The sequence below is a fragment of the Cherax quadricarinatus genome, chromosome 2 (assembly GCF_038502225.1).
Source record: "Cherax quadricarinatus isolate ZL_2023a chromosome 2, ASM3850222v1, whole genome shotgun sequence".
In the NCBI taxonomy this organism is placed as follows: Eukaryota; Metazoa; Arthropoda; class Malacostraca; order Decapoda; family Parastacidae; genus Cherax; species Cherax quadricarinatus.
The window spans coordinates 78610820-78626452 of record NC_091293.1 but is presented as its reverse complement, the minus strand read 5'-3'; the positions used below and the strand labels follow the sequence as shown (position 1 = coordinate 78626452).

The window sequence follows — 15633 nt, the reverse complement described above, 5'->3', positions numbered from 1 at the left end:
AGGAAAGGTTGGGGGGAGGGTGTAAAGGTGGTTTTGTGGGCGAGGGGCTTGGACTTCCAGCAAGCGTGCACAAGCGTGTTAGATAGGAGTAAAAGGAGACAAATAGATTTTGGGACCTTATGAGCTGTTGGAGTATGAGGAGGATAACATTTTGTGAAGGGATTCAGGAAAACCAGTTAGCCGGACTTGAGTCCTAGAGGTGGGAAGTACAATTTCCTTCTCTTTAAAGTAGGGGTTTGGGATATTGGCAGTTCGGAGTGACATCTAAACTCGTATCTGAGTGCCTCTACAAAGACAGTGATTATGTACAAATGATGGTGAAGGTGTTGAATGATGAGGAAAGTTTTTTCCTTTCTTTCTTTCTTTCTTTTTTAGGCTTTTTCTTTCTTTTTTGTGTCACCCAGCCTCAGTGGGAAATGGCCGAGGTGTTAAAAAAAAAAAAAAGGCAGTGCCTGCACTCTGAAATAGGGGTGGGTGATGACACAGTCAGAAGGTAATCCAACTGTGATATCAGCACAGTTCTAGAAATATGGAGATTGAATGAGTGATGGTGAATATATTTTCTTCTCTGGGTCACCCTGCTTTGGCAGGAGGCAACCGTTAAATTTAGAAAAAATAATTTTATAGCCCCTTTTTGGAAAATAGTATACAACCTCTCCTCACTTAGTGAAGTACTCGTTTGCTGACAACTCAGTCTTACGACAGACTCTCTGACCAGTATGCATACCTAAATAATGTATATTAGAGCTGATTTCCTCTATTCTGTTTATTACAATATACAGTACGCTACTGTATAAACATTTAAAAATATACCAGAAATGTTATAAATGGTGCAAAGGTGACATTATTATTATTATTATTATAATCAAAAAGAAGCGCTAAGCCACAAGGGCTATACAGCGCAAAGGTGACATTAAAACAATATCAAAGATGGCTGACACAAACCCACTACCATTATGGCATGCTCATCACTTAGCGACGAATTCGTTTACTGTGATCTTAGGAACAGAACTCTGTCGTTAAGTGAGAAGAGGCTGTATATTTTAAGACGTGTTTCCCTGATATATAGGTAGTAGGTTGGTAGACAGCAACCGCCCAGGGAGGTACTACTGTCCTGCCAAGTGAGTGTAAAATGAAAGCCTGTAATTGTTCTTACATGATGGTAGGATTGCTGGTGTCTTTTTTTTCTGTTTCATAAACATTTAAGATTTCAGGTACATCTTGCTACTTCTACGTACACTTAGATCACACTACACATACATGTTTTTTTTTTTTTTTTTTCAACAAGTCGGCCGTCTCCCACCGAGGCAGGGTGACCCAAAAAAGAAAGAAAATCCCCAAAAAGAAAATACTTTCATCATCATTCAACACTTTCACCACACTCGCACATTATCACTGTTTTTGCAGAGATGCTCAGAATACAACAGTTTAGAAGCATACACATATAAAGATACACAACATATCCCTCCAAACTGCCAATATCCCAAACCCCTCCTTTAAAGTGCAGGCATTGTACTTCCCATTTCCAGGACTCAAGTCCGACTATATGAAAATAACCGGTTTCCTGAATCCCTTCACTAAATATTACCCTGCTCACACTCCAACAGATCGTCAGGTCCCAAGTACCATTCATTTCCATTCACTCCTATCTAACACGCTCACACACGCTTGCTGGAAGTCCAAGCCCCTTGCCCACAAAACCTCCTTTACCCCCTCTCTCCAACCCTTTCGAGGACGACCCCTACCCCGCCTTCCGTCCCCTATAGATTTATATGCTTTCCATATTATTCTACTTTGATCCATTCTCTCTAAATGACCAAACCACCTCAACATACATGTACATACATGTACAAGCATATATATACACACCCCTCTGGGCTTTCTTCTATTTTCTTTCTAGTTCTTGTTCTTGTTCTTGTTTATTTCCTCTTATCTCCAACCGGGCTATGGTTCGTACGTCAGCTTGCATGCAGCCAGCAGTAACAGCCTGGTTGATCAGACCCTGATCCACCATGAGGCCTAGTCTCAGATCGGGCCATGGGGGCGTTGACCCCTGAAACTCTCTCTAGGTAAACTCCATGGGTAAGTGGAACAGAATTTTTCCTCTGTAAATCATGCATGTTGTAAGAGGCGACTCAAATGCCAGGAGTGAGGGGCTAGTAACCCCTTCTCCTGTGTAAATTACTAAATTTAAAAAGAGAAACTTTCATTTTTCTTTTTGGGCCACCCGGCCTTGGTGGGATACGGCTGGTTTATTGAAAGAAGAAGTTTCTCTTATAATATTTGTTAATTGCTCCAGGTACAAAATCATCAAATTTATTATTCCATGGGGAAGTAGAACAGAATTTGTAGACTTAACTTGATTCTTTTTTTTCCCTTCTCCCTGTTCCCCTTTCCTCTTTCTCCTTTGGATTTTCTTTCTTCAGCCTGGAGTGTTTGGTCCATTATTATTATTTTCCACCCCCTCTATGTTCTTGTTCCTACTCTTTGTGGGCCCCTAGCTCCCTTGTGGGCCCCTAGCTCCCTTGTGGGCCCCTAGCTCCCTTGTGGGCCCCTAGCTCCCTTGCAGTGCTCCTCTTTCTGTTTTTGACTGACTCCACTACTACTACCTTTACCACTACCTCTCTTGTCCCATCCCTGTCTGCTGGCCTATATATATACCCCCTCCTTTTCTCCTTTTTGTTAGCATCACTTTGTAAATGGTCCAAGTCGGACCAAAACGTCATCGTAAGCTCCCCTCTCCTATATGCGGGTTATCTTTGTAAAACCCTCAAATGAGCTGAAGGAAAATACTGAGCAAAGAATTTCACAATCTGGTTTGGCTGTCATATGTTTATCAAAGTTATAAAAGGTAAGGAATATAAAAAGAAAAATATATTAACAGTAATTTATATGTTTAATACTTAATAGTATTGTGCAAGATCAACAAATCATCAAGGTTATCTTGATTAGCAAAAATATTTAAAATAATTAATAATGTAAAGAACATCATTTTAGAAACAAGTTACATACATGTTACAAACATATACAGTGCCTTCAATATACACAAATAACTTTTACAGCTGACATATATAAATAAAAAAATACTAGAGTTATACATATATATCTATGCTGGGAGCAAGGGGCTAGTAGCCCCTTCTCCTGTAAAAATTAGGAAATTCTAAGAGAAAAACTTTCATTTTTTCTTTTTAGGGCACCCTGCCTCAGTGGGATGCAGCTGGTTCGTTGAAAAAAAAAATCTGAAAATTGATCTTAAAATGCAATATTAAACTATAATGAAGTCTCTTCCCTGTATATGGTGAAAATGTTGAGCTTCACTGGAACAAGACAGACAGGAGTAAGCACTTTGATAACCCAGACTCATAATACAAAAAAATGTTAACTGGTAAACAAATATTGCCAGACCACAGGCCATAATTTTCACTGATGTTTGACACTCTGTTCATTAAGCAGAAAAAATCCTGAGCATCAAAGAAGTACGTATCAAAGTAAATTTTACTTTAGTCTTTGATGCAAAGTTCATCGTGACCAAGTATTTTGGTGAAGACTTTCTTCATGAATCATAATGCAGGATTTTTTAATCTATTAAAATTTGCTGCACTACTTATTCTCAGTGACAAAATATCTCTTAGAATTTTTTTTTCAAGACTATACTGGTATTTTATAAGGTTTTCTCACTATTTCTATTATGGTTCAACTTCTTCACAAAACATGTCTTCCAGCTGATCCTCTGCATCCATTTCTTCATCAGATGAAGTATGGCTAAGTTTTTTGCTATTTTCATTTTCATTTTCTGCATCTTCAACCTGTCTTTTCTTCCTTAACGATGCCTGAGCCAAGAGGTAGCTTAGCATATATTCATTATGGCTGCATCTATTTAGTGAAGATAAAAACAAAAAGAGGTTTATTAGTTAAATAAATATTATAGACGAATGCATATAGATCTGAAAGGGGGTAAGGCAGCTGGGGTTGATGCTCCCCTCAAGGAAGGTTCCTTGATGCTGGTGAGGGGCTCTTGATCTAGGGAACTGGATCTGTGCTCCAGTTCCCTGAGTTAAACCTGAATACCTTCCATCCCTCCCCCAAGCACTGTATAATCCTATGGGTTTAGTGCTTCCCCCTTGATTATAATAATAATAATGATGGGACAAAGATAGAAATGTTAAAAGCAGGAGGGGATATAGTTTTGGAGTGGTTGGTGCTATTATTTAATAAATGTATGGAAGAGGATAAGCTACCTAGGGATTGGCAGAGAGCATGCATAGTTCCTTTGCATAAAGGCAAAGGGGATAAAAGTAAGTGCAAAAATTATAGGGGAATAAGTCTGTTGAGTCCTAGGTAGTAGGCTGGTAAACAGCAACCACCCAGGGAGGTACTACCATCCTGCAAAGTGAGTGTAAAATGAAAGCCTGTAATTGTTTTACATGATGGTAGGATTGCTGGTGTCTTTTGTCTGTCTCATAAACATGCAAGATTTCAGGTATGTCTTGCTACTTCTACTTACACTTAGGTCACACTACACATACATGTACAAGCATATATATACACATGCCCTTCTGGGTTTTCTTCTATTTTCTTTCTAGTTCTTGTTCTTGTTTATTTCCTCTTACCTCCCTGGGGAAGTGGAACAGAATTCTTCCTCTGTAAGCCATGTGTGTTGCAAGAGGCGACTAAAATGTCGGGAGCAAGGGGCTAGTAACCCCTTCTCCAGTATATATTACTAAATGTAAAAGGAGAAAATTTTGTTTTTCCTTTTGGGCCACCCCGCCTCTGTGGGATACGGCCGGTGTGTTGAAAGAAGAAAGAAGAAGTCTGTTGAGTATACCTGGTAAAGTGTATGGTAGAGTTATTATTGAAAGAATTAGGATTAGTGAGCCTGTTATTTGACATTCATTTATATAATACATCCATCCTCTATAGATTTAAAAAAAAAAAAAATCTTATTTTACGAACTTGTGATTAGCAAACCTCTCGTGATAAAAAAATTCTTTAGAAAAAAAAAGTACTTAGGAGTTAGCCAAATTTTTATTAGGAAATAGTTTGCTTCATACCTATACGTATAAGGTTCACCAGCACTTGGGGAAAGGGGATGGTCATAAATCCACACATTGACTCTTCAAGTTAATTTTTGTTAACAGGCTTGTTAATGTCATTATATCTTGTATAGAAAAATGGTGCACTGAATTTTAAGATGTACTTTTTGTTTAACCTATTTCCTACTAATATTCTTTTATAGTACAGTACTGTTTTATAATTTAGAGGCAAATACCAGCAAGGGTTCAGTTTGGTTCCAAGAATTAGCAAGGTTACATTTAGTAAAGTACTGGTTTAAATTTATATTGCGGCATAGCAAACAGAGACTTATAATGTATGTATGGCAACCAACAAATAAACACTTGCAACTGTGCATAGCCAACTTAAAATATTCCCAGTAGATTGGAGCATGAGCACTTTTATTTTAAATTTTTTTCTACTAGTGTTGGCCAAGAGAGCAAACATTACACACTGGGTTGGCAGATTACATAACCATGGGAAAGCATTCATTGGGGTTTGTCTGTACAGCTAAATATACTGTAGTATATATTGTTAAAATCTCCATGGGGAAGTGGAACAGAATTCTTCCTCCGTAAGCCATGCGTGTCGTAAGAGGCGACTAAAATGCCGGGAGAAAGGGACTAGTAACCCCTTCTCCTGTATACATTACTAAATTTGAAAGGAGAAACTTTCGTTTTTCCTCTTGGGCCACCCTACCTCGGTGGGATACGGCTGGTACGTTGAAAGAAAGAAAGAATTAGGAGTAAGACAGAGAGTAGGATAGCAAATGAGCAAGGAGGCTTTAGGAAAGGTAGTGGGTGTGTAGACCAAGTGTTTACAGTGAAAAATATAGGTGAACAGTATTTAGATAAGGGTAAAGAGGCTTTTGTGGTATTTATGGATTTGGAAAAGGCATATGACAGGGTGTAGGTAGTAGGTTGGTAGACAGCAACCGCCCAGGGAGGTACTACCGTCCTGCCAAGTGAGTGTAAAACGAAAGCCTGTAATTGTTTTTGATAATGGTAGGATTGCTGGTGTCCTTTTTTCTGTCTCATAAACATGCAAGATTTCAGGTACGTCTTGCTACTTCTACTTACACTTAGGTCACACTATACACACATGTACAAGTATATATGTACACACTCCTCTGGGTTTTCTTCTATTTTCTTTCTAGTTCTTGCTCTTGTTTATTTCCTCTTATCTCCATGGGGAAGTGGAACATAATTCTTCCTCCATAAGCCATGCGTGTTCTAAGAGGCGACTAAAATGCCGGGAGCAAGGGGTTAGTAACCCCTTCTCCTGTATTAATTACTAAATTTAAAAAGAGAAACTTTCGTTTTTCTTTTTGGCCACCCTGCCTTGGTGGGATACGGCCGGTTTGTTGAAAAAAAAAAAAAATATGTAAGATTTCAGGTACATCTTCCTACTTCTACTTACACTTAAGTCACACTACACATACATGTACAAGCATATATATACACACCCCTCTGGGTTTTCTTCTATTTTCTTTCAAGTTCTTGTTCTTGTTTATTTCCTCTTATCTCCATGGGGAAGTGGAACAGAATTATTCCTCCGTAAGCCATGCGTGTTGTAAGAGGCGACTAAAATGCCGGAGGCAAGGGCCTAGTTACCCCTTCTGTACAAATTACTAAATTTAAAAAGAGAAACTTTTGTTTTTCTTTTGGGGCCACCCTGCCTTGGTGGGATACGACTGGTTTGTTGAAAAACAAAAATATGACAAGGTGGATAGGGGGGTAATGCGGCAGATGTTGCAGGTGTATAGTATAGGAGGTAGGTTACTGAAAGCAGTGAAGAGTTTTTACGAGGATAGTGAGGCTCAGGTTAGAGTATGTAGGAGAGAGGGAGATTATTTCCCAGTAAAAGTAGGCCTTAGACAAGGATGTGTGATGTCACAGTGGTTGTTCAATATATTTATAGATGGGGTTGTAAGAGAAGTGAATGCTAGGGTCTTGGCAAGAGGTGTGGAGTTCAAATATAAAGAATCAAACACAAAGTGGGAGTTGTCACAGTTGCTCTTTGCTGATGACACGGTGCTTTTGGGAGATTCTGAAGAGAAGTTGCAGAGGTTGGTGGATGAATTTGGTAGGGTATGTAAAAGAAGAAAATTAAAAGTGAATATAGGAAAGAATAAGGTTATGAGAATAAAAAGATTAGGTTATGAAAGATTGGATATCAGATTGGAGGGAGAGAGTATAGAGGAGGTGAATGTATTCAGATATTTGGGAGTGGACGTGTCAGTGGATGGGTCTATGAAGGATGAGGTGAATCATAGAATTGATGAGGGAAAAAGGGTGAGCGGTGCACTTAGGAGTCTGTGGAGACAAAGAACTTTGTCCTTGGAGGCAAAGAGGGGAATGTATGACAGTATAGTTTTACCAATGCTCTTATATGGGTGTGAAGCATGGGTGATGAATGTTGCAGCGAGGAGAAGGCTGGAGGCAGTGGAGATGTCATGTCTGAGGGCAATGTGTGGTGTGAATATAATGCAGAGAATTCGTAGTTTGGAAGTTAGGAGGAGGCGCAGGATTGCCAAAACTGTTGTCCAGAGGGCTGAGGAAGGGTTATTGAGGTGGTTCGGACATGTAGAGAGAATGGAGTGAAACAGAGTGACTTCAAGAGTGTATCAGTCTGTAGTGGAAGGAAGGCGGGGTAGGGGTCGGCCTAGGAAAGGTTGGAGGGAGGGGGTAAAGGAGGTTTTGTGTGCGAGGGGCTTGGACTTCCAGCGGGCATGTGTGAGCGTGTTTGATAGGAGTGAATGGAGACAAATGGTTTTTAATACTTGACATGCTGTTGGAGTGTGAGCAAAGTAACATTTATGAAGGGATTCAGGGAAACCGGCAGGCCGGACTTGAGTCCTGGAGATGGGAAGTACAGTGCTTGCACTCTGAAGGAGGGGTGTTAATGTTGCAGTTTAAAAACTGTAGTGTAAAGCACCCTTCTGGCAAGACAGTGATGGAGTGAATGATGGTGAAAGTTTTTCTTTTTTGGGCCACCCTGCCTTGGTGGGAATCGGCCAGTGTGTTAATAAAAAAAAAATTAAAAAACACTTGAAACTTTGGAAAGTTTCCAGACATAATCGATAGACGCAGAGCTCACAGAGGCTGTACACAGTGGCGTATGGATGTCCAAATAGCAAATTTTGGTCATAATTTTAAATGTCCATATTAGTGAATTACCATAAAGTGAAGTGCTGTAAAGTGGGGCTCTCCACATAAGTTTAACATTTCCCATGAATATAATTCTATTACAAATGCTGTCATAACTAGATGTGCTTCAGTCACTGCAAGATTTGATAATACTATCTCCAGTACATAATGACTGATACAAGATGACTGGTAACATGACTGGTACAGGATGACTGGTAACACAATGACTAATACAAGATGACTGGTAAAAATGATTGGTACAATACACTTTCACTTCAGTTATGTACAGTACAAGATGACTGGTACAATACTTACACTTTACTTAGATTAGTGTGATGTATAGAGAGTGCCCTCTGGAGGGCATTAAGAGTGCTCATAATCTGTGGTGCTCTATTCTTGAGAGTTTGACCATGATGTGTGACTAGTGATGTTGCCCACTGCGAGTAAAGACCAATGTGGGGTGTGCTTTCCACGGCTTCAGATAAGTAACGCAGAACCCCTTCTACATACAGCTGTGGCAAGTTGTTAACAATCAAACTGACTGAAATAAAAAAAAAATTGTATTATAGTTAAATGAGAAATAGGATTTTTTGTTACTGAATGTAAAATGAGCAGGATTTTTTTTTAATTATCTTTGGGCAAGTATTGATTTAGGTATTTCATTACTTTCATTAGAGTAAGCATTCTTTCCAAAATTCACCAAGTAGCCCAAACTATACTACTCTCCATATACCTCTCAACTATTTATCCAACTCTCATATGCACAGTGTTCAAATGTACCAGACCTTGAACGAACCAAGTCTAAGCAATTTTGTTCAGAAAAAATTGATCCAGTCTTTGAATGTTTTTCTGGAGTCTGAATGCACCAGCTTCTATAAGTTCATTTGTAAAAAAAAGACTTTACACAAAAGCCGTGTTTCAAAAGTGCTTTGAACTGACCTGTGATACTGATCTAATTCTCAGAGACTTGGAAGTCAGTTCAACATCCTCCAGCATGTGAGGCTGATAATTCAAGCCTGGGAAATACTGTTTTGGACATCAAATGTTTTGCAGTTTGAACACCACTTAGGAACCAATTAAGTTCAAACACCAAGGTTCCACCATACTGGATATGTGATGAAGGATCCACATCAGGAAATCAATTTTTTGTTTACCTCACTAGCTTTCACCCTCCAGTTATCACTCAATACAAGGATGCTATTACAACTGTAACAAATTCTAATGATTGACAACACTCACTACCTTTATTCAAATCTTTAAGCTGTGTTACATGTAAAAATTGTTTATATATTTTATTGTCTTTCGTTTTTCTTTTTGGGCCACCCTGCCTTGGTGGGATATGGCCGATGTGTTGAAAGAAAGAAGAAAGAATATTTTATTGTTTATTTTACAACTCTAGAACCCTGAAGAATAATGCTAGACCAGACCTAAGACAATTCCTTAAAGCTGCAACAAAACAAGAGGGAGCCATAAGATGGCCATCGGGTGTATGTCCAACATATAGATGAGAACAATTTATTTTTTACAAGTGCCAACAATGGAGCATGGATGACCATGAGCCAAAATATGGCTTAAAAAAAAAACAGTTTGTTGATCAAGTTTGTAGGTCAATAACATTGCTAGCAATCTTGCAAGTACTGGGTGGCAATGGGGCAACAGTCTGAAAGGAACAACCACTGGTGGGAGATCAGAAGATTTCAAACTGCTATGCATTTTGGGAAGTTTAGTACTGACTCTTTTGGGTTGAGCACTTAGTTATGATCATAATAATAACTAAGAAGTCTATATGTTTACTGCCTGTGATGTCAATATGACATGGGGCCTCAAAAAAATTTTGTGTTTACTAAAGACGTGCTGGAAGCAGCATGGAATGTGTAACACAAGTGCTGGAAGCAGCATTAAATTTGAAACACAAAGATGTGCTGGAAGCAGTATTAATGTGAAGCACAAAGGAATGAAAAAAAATAAAAGACTGCACTGCTTTCAATGTACTCAAACAAAAACAACAAACAACGAAGCAAACAGTGAAGCAATGTGCTGCATGACAGCTATAAATAGAACTTACAGCTCTGCAGTAAAAATACTAATAGAGCGTAACAAACTTCCTCTAAAAATACAACTGGAAAAAAAGCTGCGTACCCCACTCCTTCTATGACTCTGAGCATTCAGTATACACAACTACTTTAGCAGATGTGGAGTACTGAGATTTTCCAAGGAGTGAGAAAACTGAAGTAGGATGGAAAACACAAGAAACAGAAAAAGGAATAAGCAAGGGACTAAGTACCAGTGTGGCACTCTTGTGCTTATAACATTGTCACAAACATGAGGCCAGTTCGTGAACATAAAGTGTCAGTGCAGAACTTCCATGTTCATAACATTACTACAAACATTAGATCAGTTCTTGAATACAAACTGCTAGTGTGGAACTCATGGTTAAGACACTTAATAAGAAAAATATGACCAGTCCTTGACATATTGCTTCACTACACGTGCAACCAATCCTTGTGTTTGAAGTGTCAGCGTGGAACTGTCACGTTCATGGGGCATTTCATCTGAAAACTCCCAGTAATCCATAAGACACTTCATGACAAATGAGTGTGGCCAGTCATTAAGTACAACATTTGTGACAATCCTCACTACACAGGTACACCACTGATTTTCCAGCAACCCTGGTTCCAAAGCTTTGCTGGATTAACCATTTTGCCGAACCAACAATGGTGACCTTCATCAACACACTCTAACCCACTAATTATACACCTATATATCTCTAAAGCACCATGGACTGCTAGAACCTTAAATTAAAGAAATATTAAATGTAAATTAAATAATTAATTAAATTCAGTAATTAATTAAACAAGATTTTTTAACAAAATTTATTTATCAATCTGGAAGTTGAGAACTGTCATGATTACTGCCTGTTTCATAGCTGATCACTTCATCTTGGATTTCTGATGCTGCAGGTGTGACATCCAGGCTACTTGAAGGTAAAGCCATAGGACACACATTCTTTTAGGCAACCTTTTTAAACTTTTCATCCAAGCAAAGTTGCTTCATGTGTATTGATTTTTTCCTGCATAATTTTTCATGCAACAATTGTAAATTTATTAATTCTTGTTCCATAAAGGTGGTACTTTGCTCCAGCTCCTTGATTAATTCACTCACCAACTCGATTAACTTATCATAGGAATTTCACTTGTAATTTTGTCTGAACTAAAGGAGGTGCCAGATGATCTGTTGCCGGAAAATTGGTGGTGTTTCTGTATTAAAGTGTTACTCTTGAATACAGAGTGCCAGTGCTGAATACTCCTGTGATACTTATCACAAATTTATAACTAGTTCTGGAATATAAAATGTAAGTGTGGAACCAGCATCTACTCAAACACAAAGTAAAATCTGATAAGGTTGAAAAACTGCATATGTTAAATCTCAGGAGTTTAAAGTGTCAGCCTGGGAAGTGCAACTGTATATACAAGAAATTTTATGCTTCCTTTTAAACACTATCATGAGTGAAGAATGTCTATGCCATACTATATATTACCTTTTATTATCTTTTTTTGTCTTCCACCCTCTGAGTGCAGATTTTATTTCTGCTCCCCCCCCCCTTCCTATGTTTGTAAAGCATAAGCCAGGATCAGTATATCATGTGTGGCCACTCCACTAACATAATATAAAATGTTGAGGCAAGGTTGTCCTGAGGTAGTAGCCACGTGAATGTAAGCCTGTCTTCTGTAATCCCGCTTAACGATCACCTCCAAATGCGACCAATTATGTAAGTGTATTTATGTAAGTGCGTTTGTGCGTGTATGTTTGGGGGTCTGAAATGGACTAATCTACTTCAAAAATTCAAAAATTCGGTCAGTACTGGCACCTGAACATACTACTGGAATGAGAAAAGTTCGTTAACCGGGGGTCCACTGTATTTGGTATCTAGTGACTTAGGCTTCTGTATGTCATCCCCTTGTTTATGGCAGAACACAGAGCAGGGCAAGATATTATCACAACGTACAAAATGCAAATACAAATTTTTAAATAGAACAAGGGGACCTCAATGAAACCTACAAATGAGCCACTGAGAAGTCAGGAACAAGTTATCAATATAAGAGTAGTAAAACACAAGGAACCACAGTGACATCAGGGAACAAGTCTTTAATATAAGAGTAGTAAAACACAAGGAACCACAATGACATCAGGGAACAAATCTTTAATATAATACTAAAAGAGTGACACTGTAGATGACTCATACATAAACACAGGATATAAATCCCTCTGGTCAATAAAAAATTACGAGAAGAACTCGACAACCAGAACTGAAACTTCAGAAAACCCAAATGCTGAACTAGCATTTACAAACAACTAAAATTAATTTTCAGAGAAAAATTAAGAGATTTTTAATGTTAAAACAATGTAGAAGAAAACTTACTTGTATGTACTGGTATTGTCTCTATAACTTCCTGCTGCAGTGTCTTTATGTTGATACGCACAGCCATCATCAAAGCTGCAACAACAAATGTGTTTTACAACCTTTGCATGGGAAAGAATTATTCTTAATGAACATGTGCAACATGAATTATTCTTGTTAATATGATATACCCTCTAAGAAAAGGAAAAATAATGACAGAAATTGAATAAACAGTGCAAAAAAACTGGCACATGATACCTTACACAAGCTAACATCATGAGATTGTTTCCTTTGAGAAAAGCACATCAGCTCTGCAAGTTTAAAGCTGATCAGAAACATTCTCCAGCTATGGCAGAATCCAACATACTTGTGCCTACACAACCTAAACCTACGAAATGATCCAGTTATTTCATACGATGTATCAGCCATTGAAGACTGATGCCATTCACAATTATTATATAGTAGAAAACCTTAAGTCATGCAATCATAACTCACATTTTCAACAGTATATGATTTAAATTTAAGTTTTCATTTCCAAAAGAAGCTGCCCATTTCCATTAAGGCACATGGGAGCAGAATTCATTTTCATTAGTACAACCGTCATAAGTCTGAGCTGTCGGACTTACGACAGGCTCTCTGACCAGTATGCATACCTAAATAATGTATGTTAGAGCTGATTTCCTCTATTCTGTTTATTACAATATACAGTACAGTAAGGCCCCACTTTACGGCGTTCCGCTAATACAGCAATTTCAATTATGACCAAAACTTGCTATACAACTCCTGGGCTTTCTAATACGGCATGCCCCATTCTCCATGAGCATATCTCTCTATTATGTCTGGAAACTTTCCAAAATTTCAAGTGTTTTAAAGTTACTGCATATTTTATATGTACTCGAATAACTATACTTATATGTACCTCTACCTAAATACAGTGGACCCCCGCCTTACGATCAGCTCCCAACTCGAACAATTATGTAAGTGTATTTTTGTAAGTGCTTTTGTATGTGTATTTTTGGGGGTTTGAAACGGACTAATCTAATTTACAATATTCCTTATGGGAAGAAATTCGTTCAGTAACGGCACCCAAACAGACTTCTGGAATGAATTAATATCGTAAGTCGGGGGTCCACTGTACACTTACACACTGTGCTGGCGTGCAGGTACACATTAAAATCACTACAAGTCTCTCTACTCTTGACACCATATTAATAAGTAATCTCTTGGGCACATTAAATGTCATATTTTACGTTAATATAGACATTTTCATTAATCCATCTATGATATTTCTTTCAAAACTATATAAAAAAACACGCTACATAACATATAAACATGATGAATGCACCTCAGAGAAGAATAAATTAACATAAATATAAGATGTGGTAGCCCAGCAAACATCAGAGAAAATGTGTACGTACACTATAATATTACTGGGGGTAACTAGAAAATTATTCCTTTCGTGTACCTTCACTCAGAGCGTCATTTCTTCTAAAAATGGTGTTACATGAAAATGGGAGTGTTTCTCTTTATTGATTCTACTGTATCAACATGGAGACAACTTGTACACAATGTACAGTGTTTGTATTATGGTATAATACAAAACGAACAAAAACCAGAAGCGTTCCCTGGATTGTTTACATTACATGTGGGTAAGGTGGGGTGGGCTGACCTGGCTGGCTACCATACTTCCCAAACCTGACATCCTGCAAATAAAACTCACCTCTCATCCTACATTAAAACTACAAATATTTTAAGGTAATTAATGTGTACAGCATATGTATTTTATCCTTCTGGTGCACTTTAATTAAATGTCGTAGTACATTACGTGTGGGTGGGGTGGAGTGGGCTGACCTGGCTGGCTACCATACCTCCCAAACCTGACTTCCTACAAATAAAACTTGCCTCTCACCCTACATTAAGACTACAAATATTTTAAGATAAGTAATGGATGTATTATATGTGTATTTTACTTTTTAGTGTTTTTAATGCCTAGTTCTATCACTAACTTAATATATGTTAGTGTAAACTTGTTATCTGGCATTTATATGCATATACAGTGTGAGCAAAGTAACATTTATGAAGGGATTCAGGGAAACCGGCAGGCCGGACTTGAGTCCTGGAGATGGGAAGTACAGTGCCTGCACTCTGAAGGAGGGGTGTTAATGTTGCAGTTTAAAAACTGTAGTGTAAAGCACCCTTCTGGCAAGACAGTGATGGAGTGAATGATGGTGAAAGTTTTTCTTTTTCGGGCCACCCTGCCTTGGTGGGAATCGGCCGGTGTGATAATAATAAAAAAAAATAATAATAAATAAAAAATACAGTAGGGCCCCATTTATACGGCAGGTTAGGTTCCGGGCTACTGCCGGAAAGCAGACATTGCCATAAAGCAGAACGCCATTTTTTTCCACTTATAAATGCATATAAATGCCAAATAACAAGTTTACACTAACATACGTTAAGTTAGCAATAGAACTAGGCATTAAAACAATAAAAAAGTAAAATACACACACAGTACACTCATTATTTACCCCAAAATATTCGTAGTCTTAATGTAGACTAAGAAGTTAGGTGTGGTAACCCTCCTGGCCACCCCACCCACATATAATATACTACGACAATGCTTAAAGCTCCATAAAGTGATAAAATCCATAAACAGTACACTCATTACTTACCTTAAAATATTTGTAGTCTTAATGTTGGGTGAAAGATGAAAAGTATTTATGTATTTGTAGAAAGTCGTGTGGTAGGTAGGGTAGTGTAGGGAAGCCAGCCTGGCCACCCCAACCACTATGTAAACAAACAGACAATGCATTTGGTCATGGTTTATAAACATTCATACAAACACCTTACTCTGTGTACAAGTTGTCTCCACAGTGGTACAGTAGAATAATTAAAGACCAACACTTCCATTCTCATGTAATTTTTAGAAGGAATGATGCTCTGACAATTATTATTGTTATTATTAGTATTATTATTATTATTATTACAAATTATTATTTTTTTTTTTTTTTTTTTTTTTTTCAACAAGTCGGC

At 38.0% G+C, this 15633-nt stretch overlaps 1 protein-coding gene across 1 annotated transcript in view; it reads right to left on the bottom strand.

Annotated features, from left to right (window-relative positions):
- Window positions 1-3145: 3145 nt before the first annotated feature.
- Window positions 3146-15633, bottom strand: part of LOC128684346 (periodic tryptophan protein 2 homolog) — a 160886-nt gene continuing 148398 nt past the window's right edge. The window contains exons 18-20 of the mRNA XM_070089131.1: window positions 12622-12696; window positions 8517-8742; window positions 3146-3873 (exon numbers count right to left, since the gene is read on the bottom strand). Of these exons, the coding sequence (XP_069945232.1) occupies window positions 3687-3873; window positions 8517-8742; window positions 12622-12696 (488 nt within the window). The 3' untranslated portion in view covers window positions 3146-3686. The remainder of the gene's footprint in view (window positions 3874-8516; window positions 8743-12621; window positions 12697-15633) is intronic.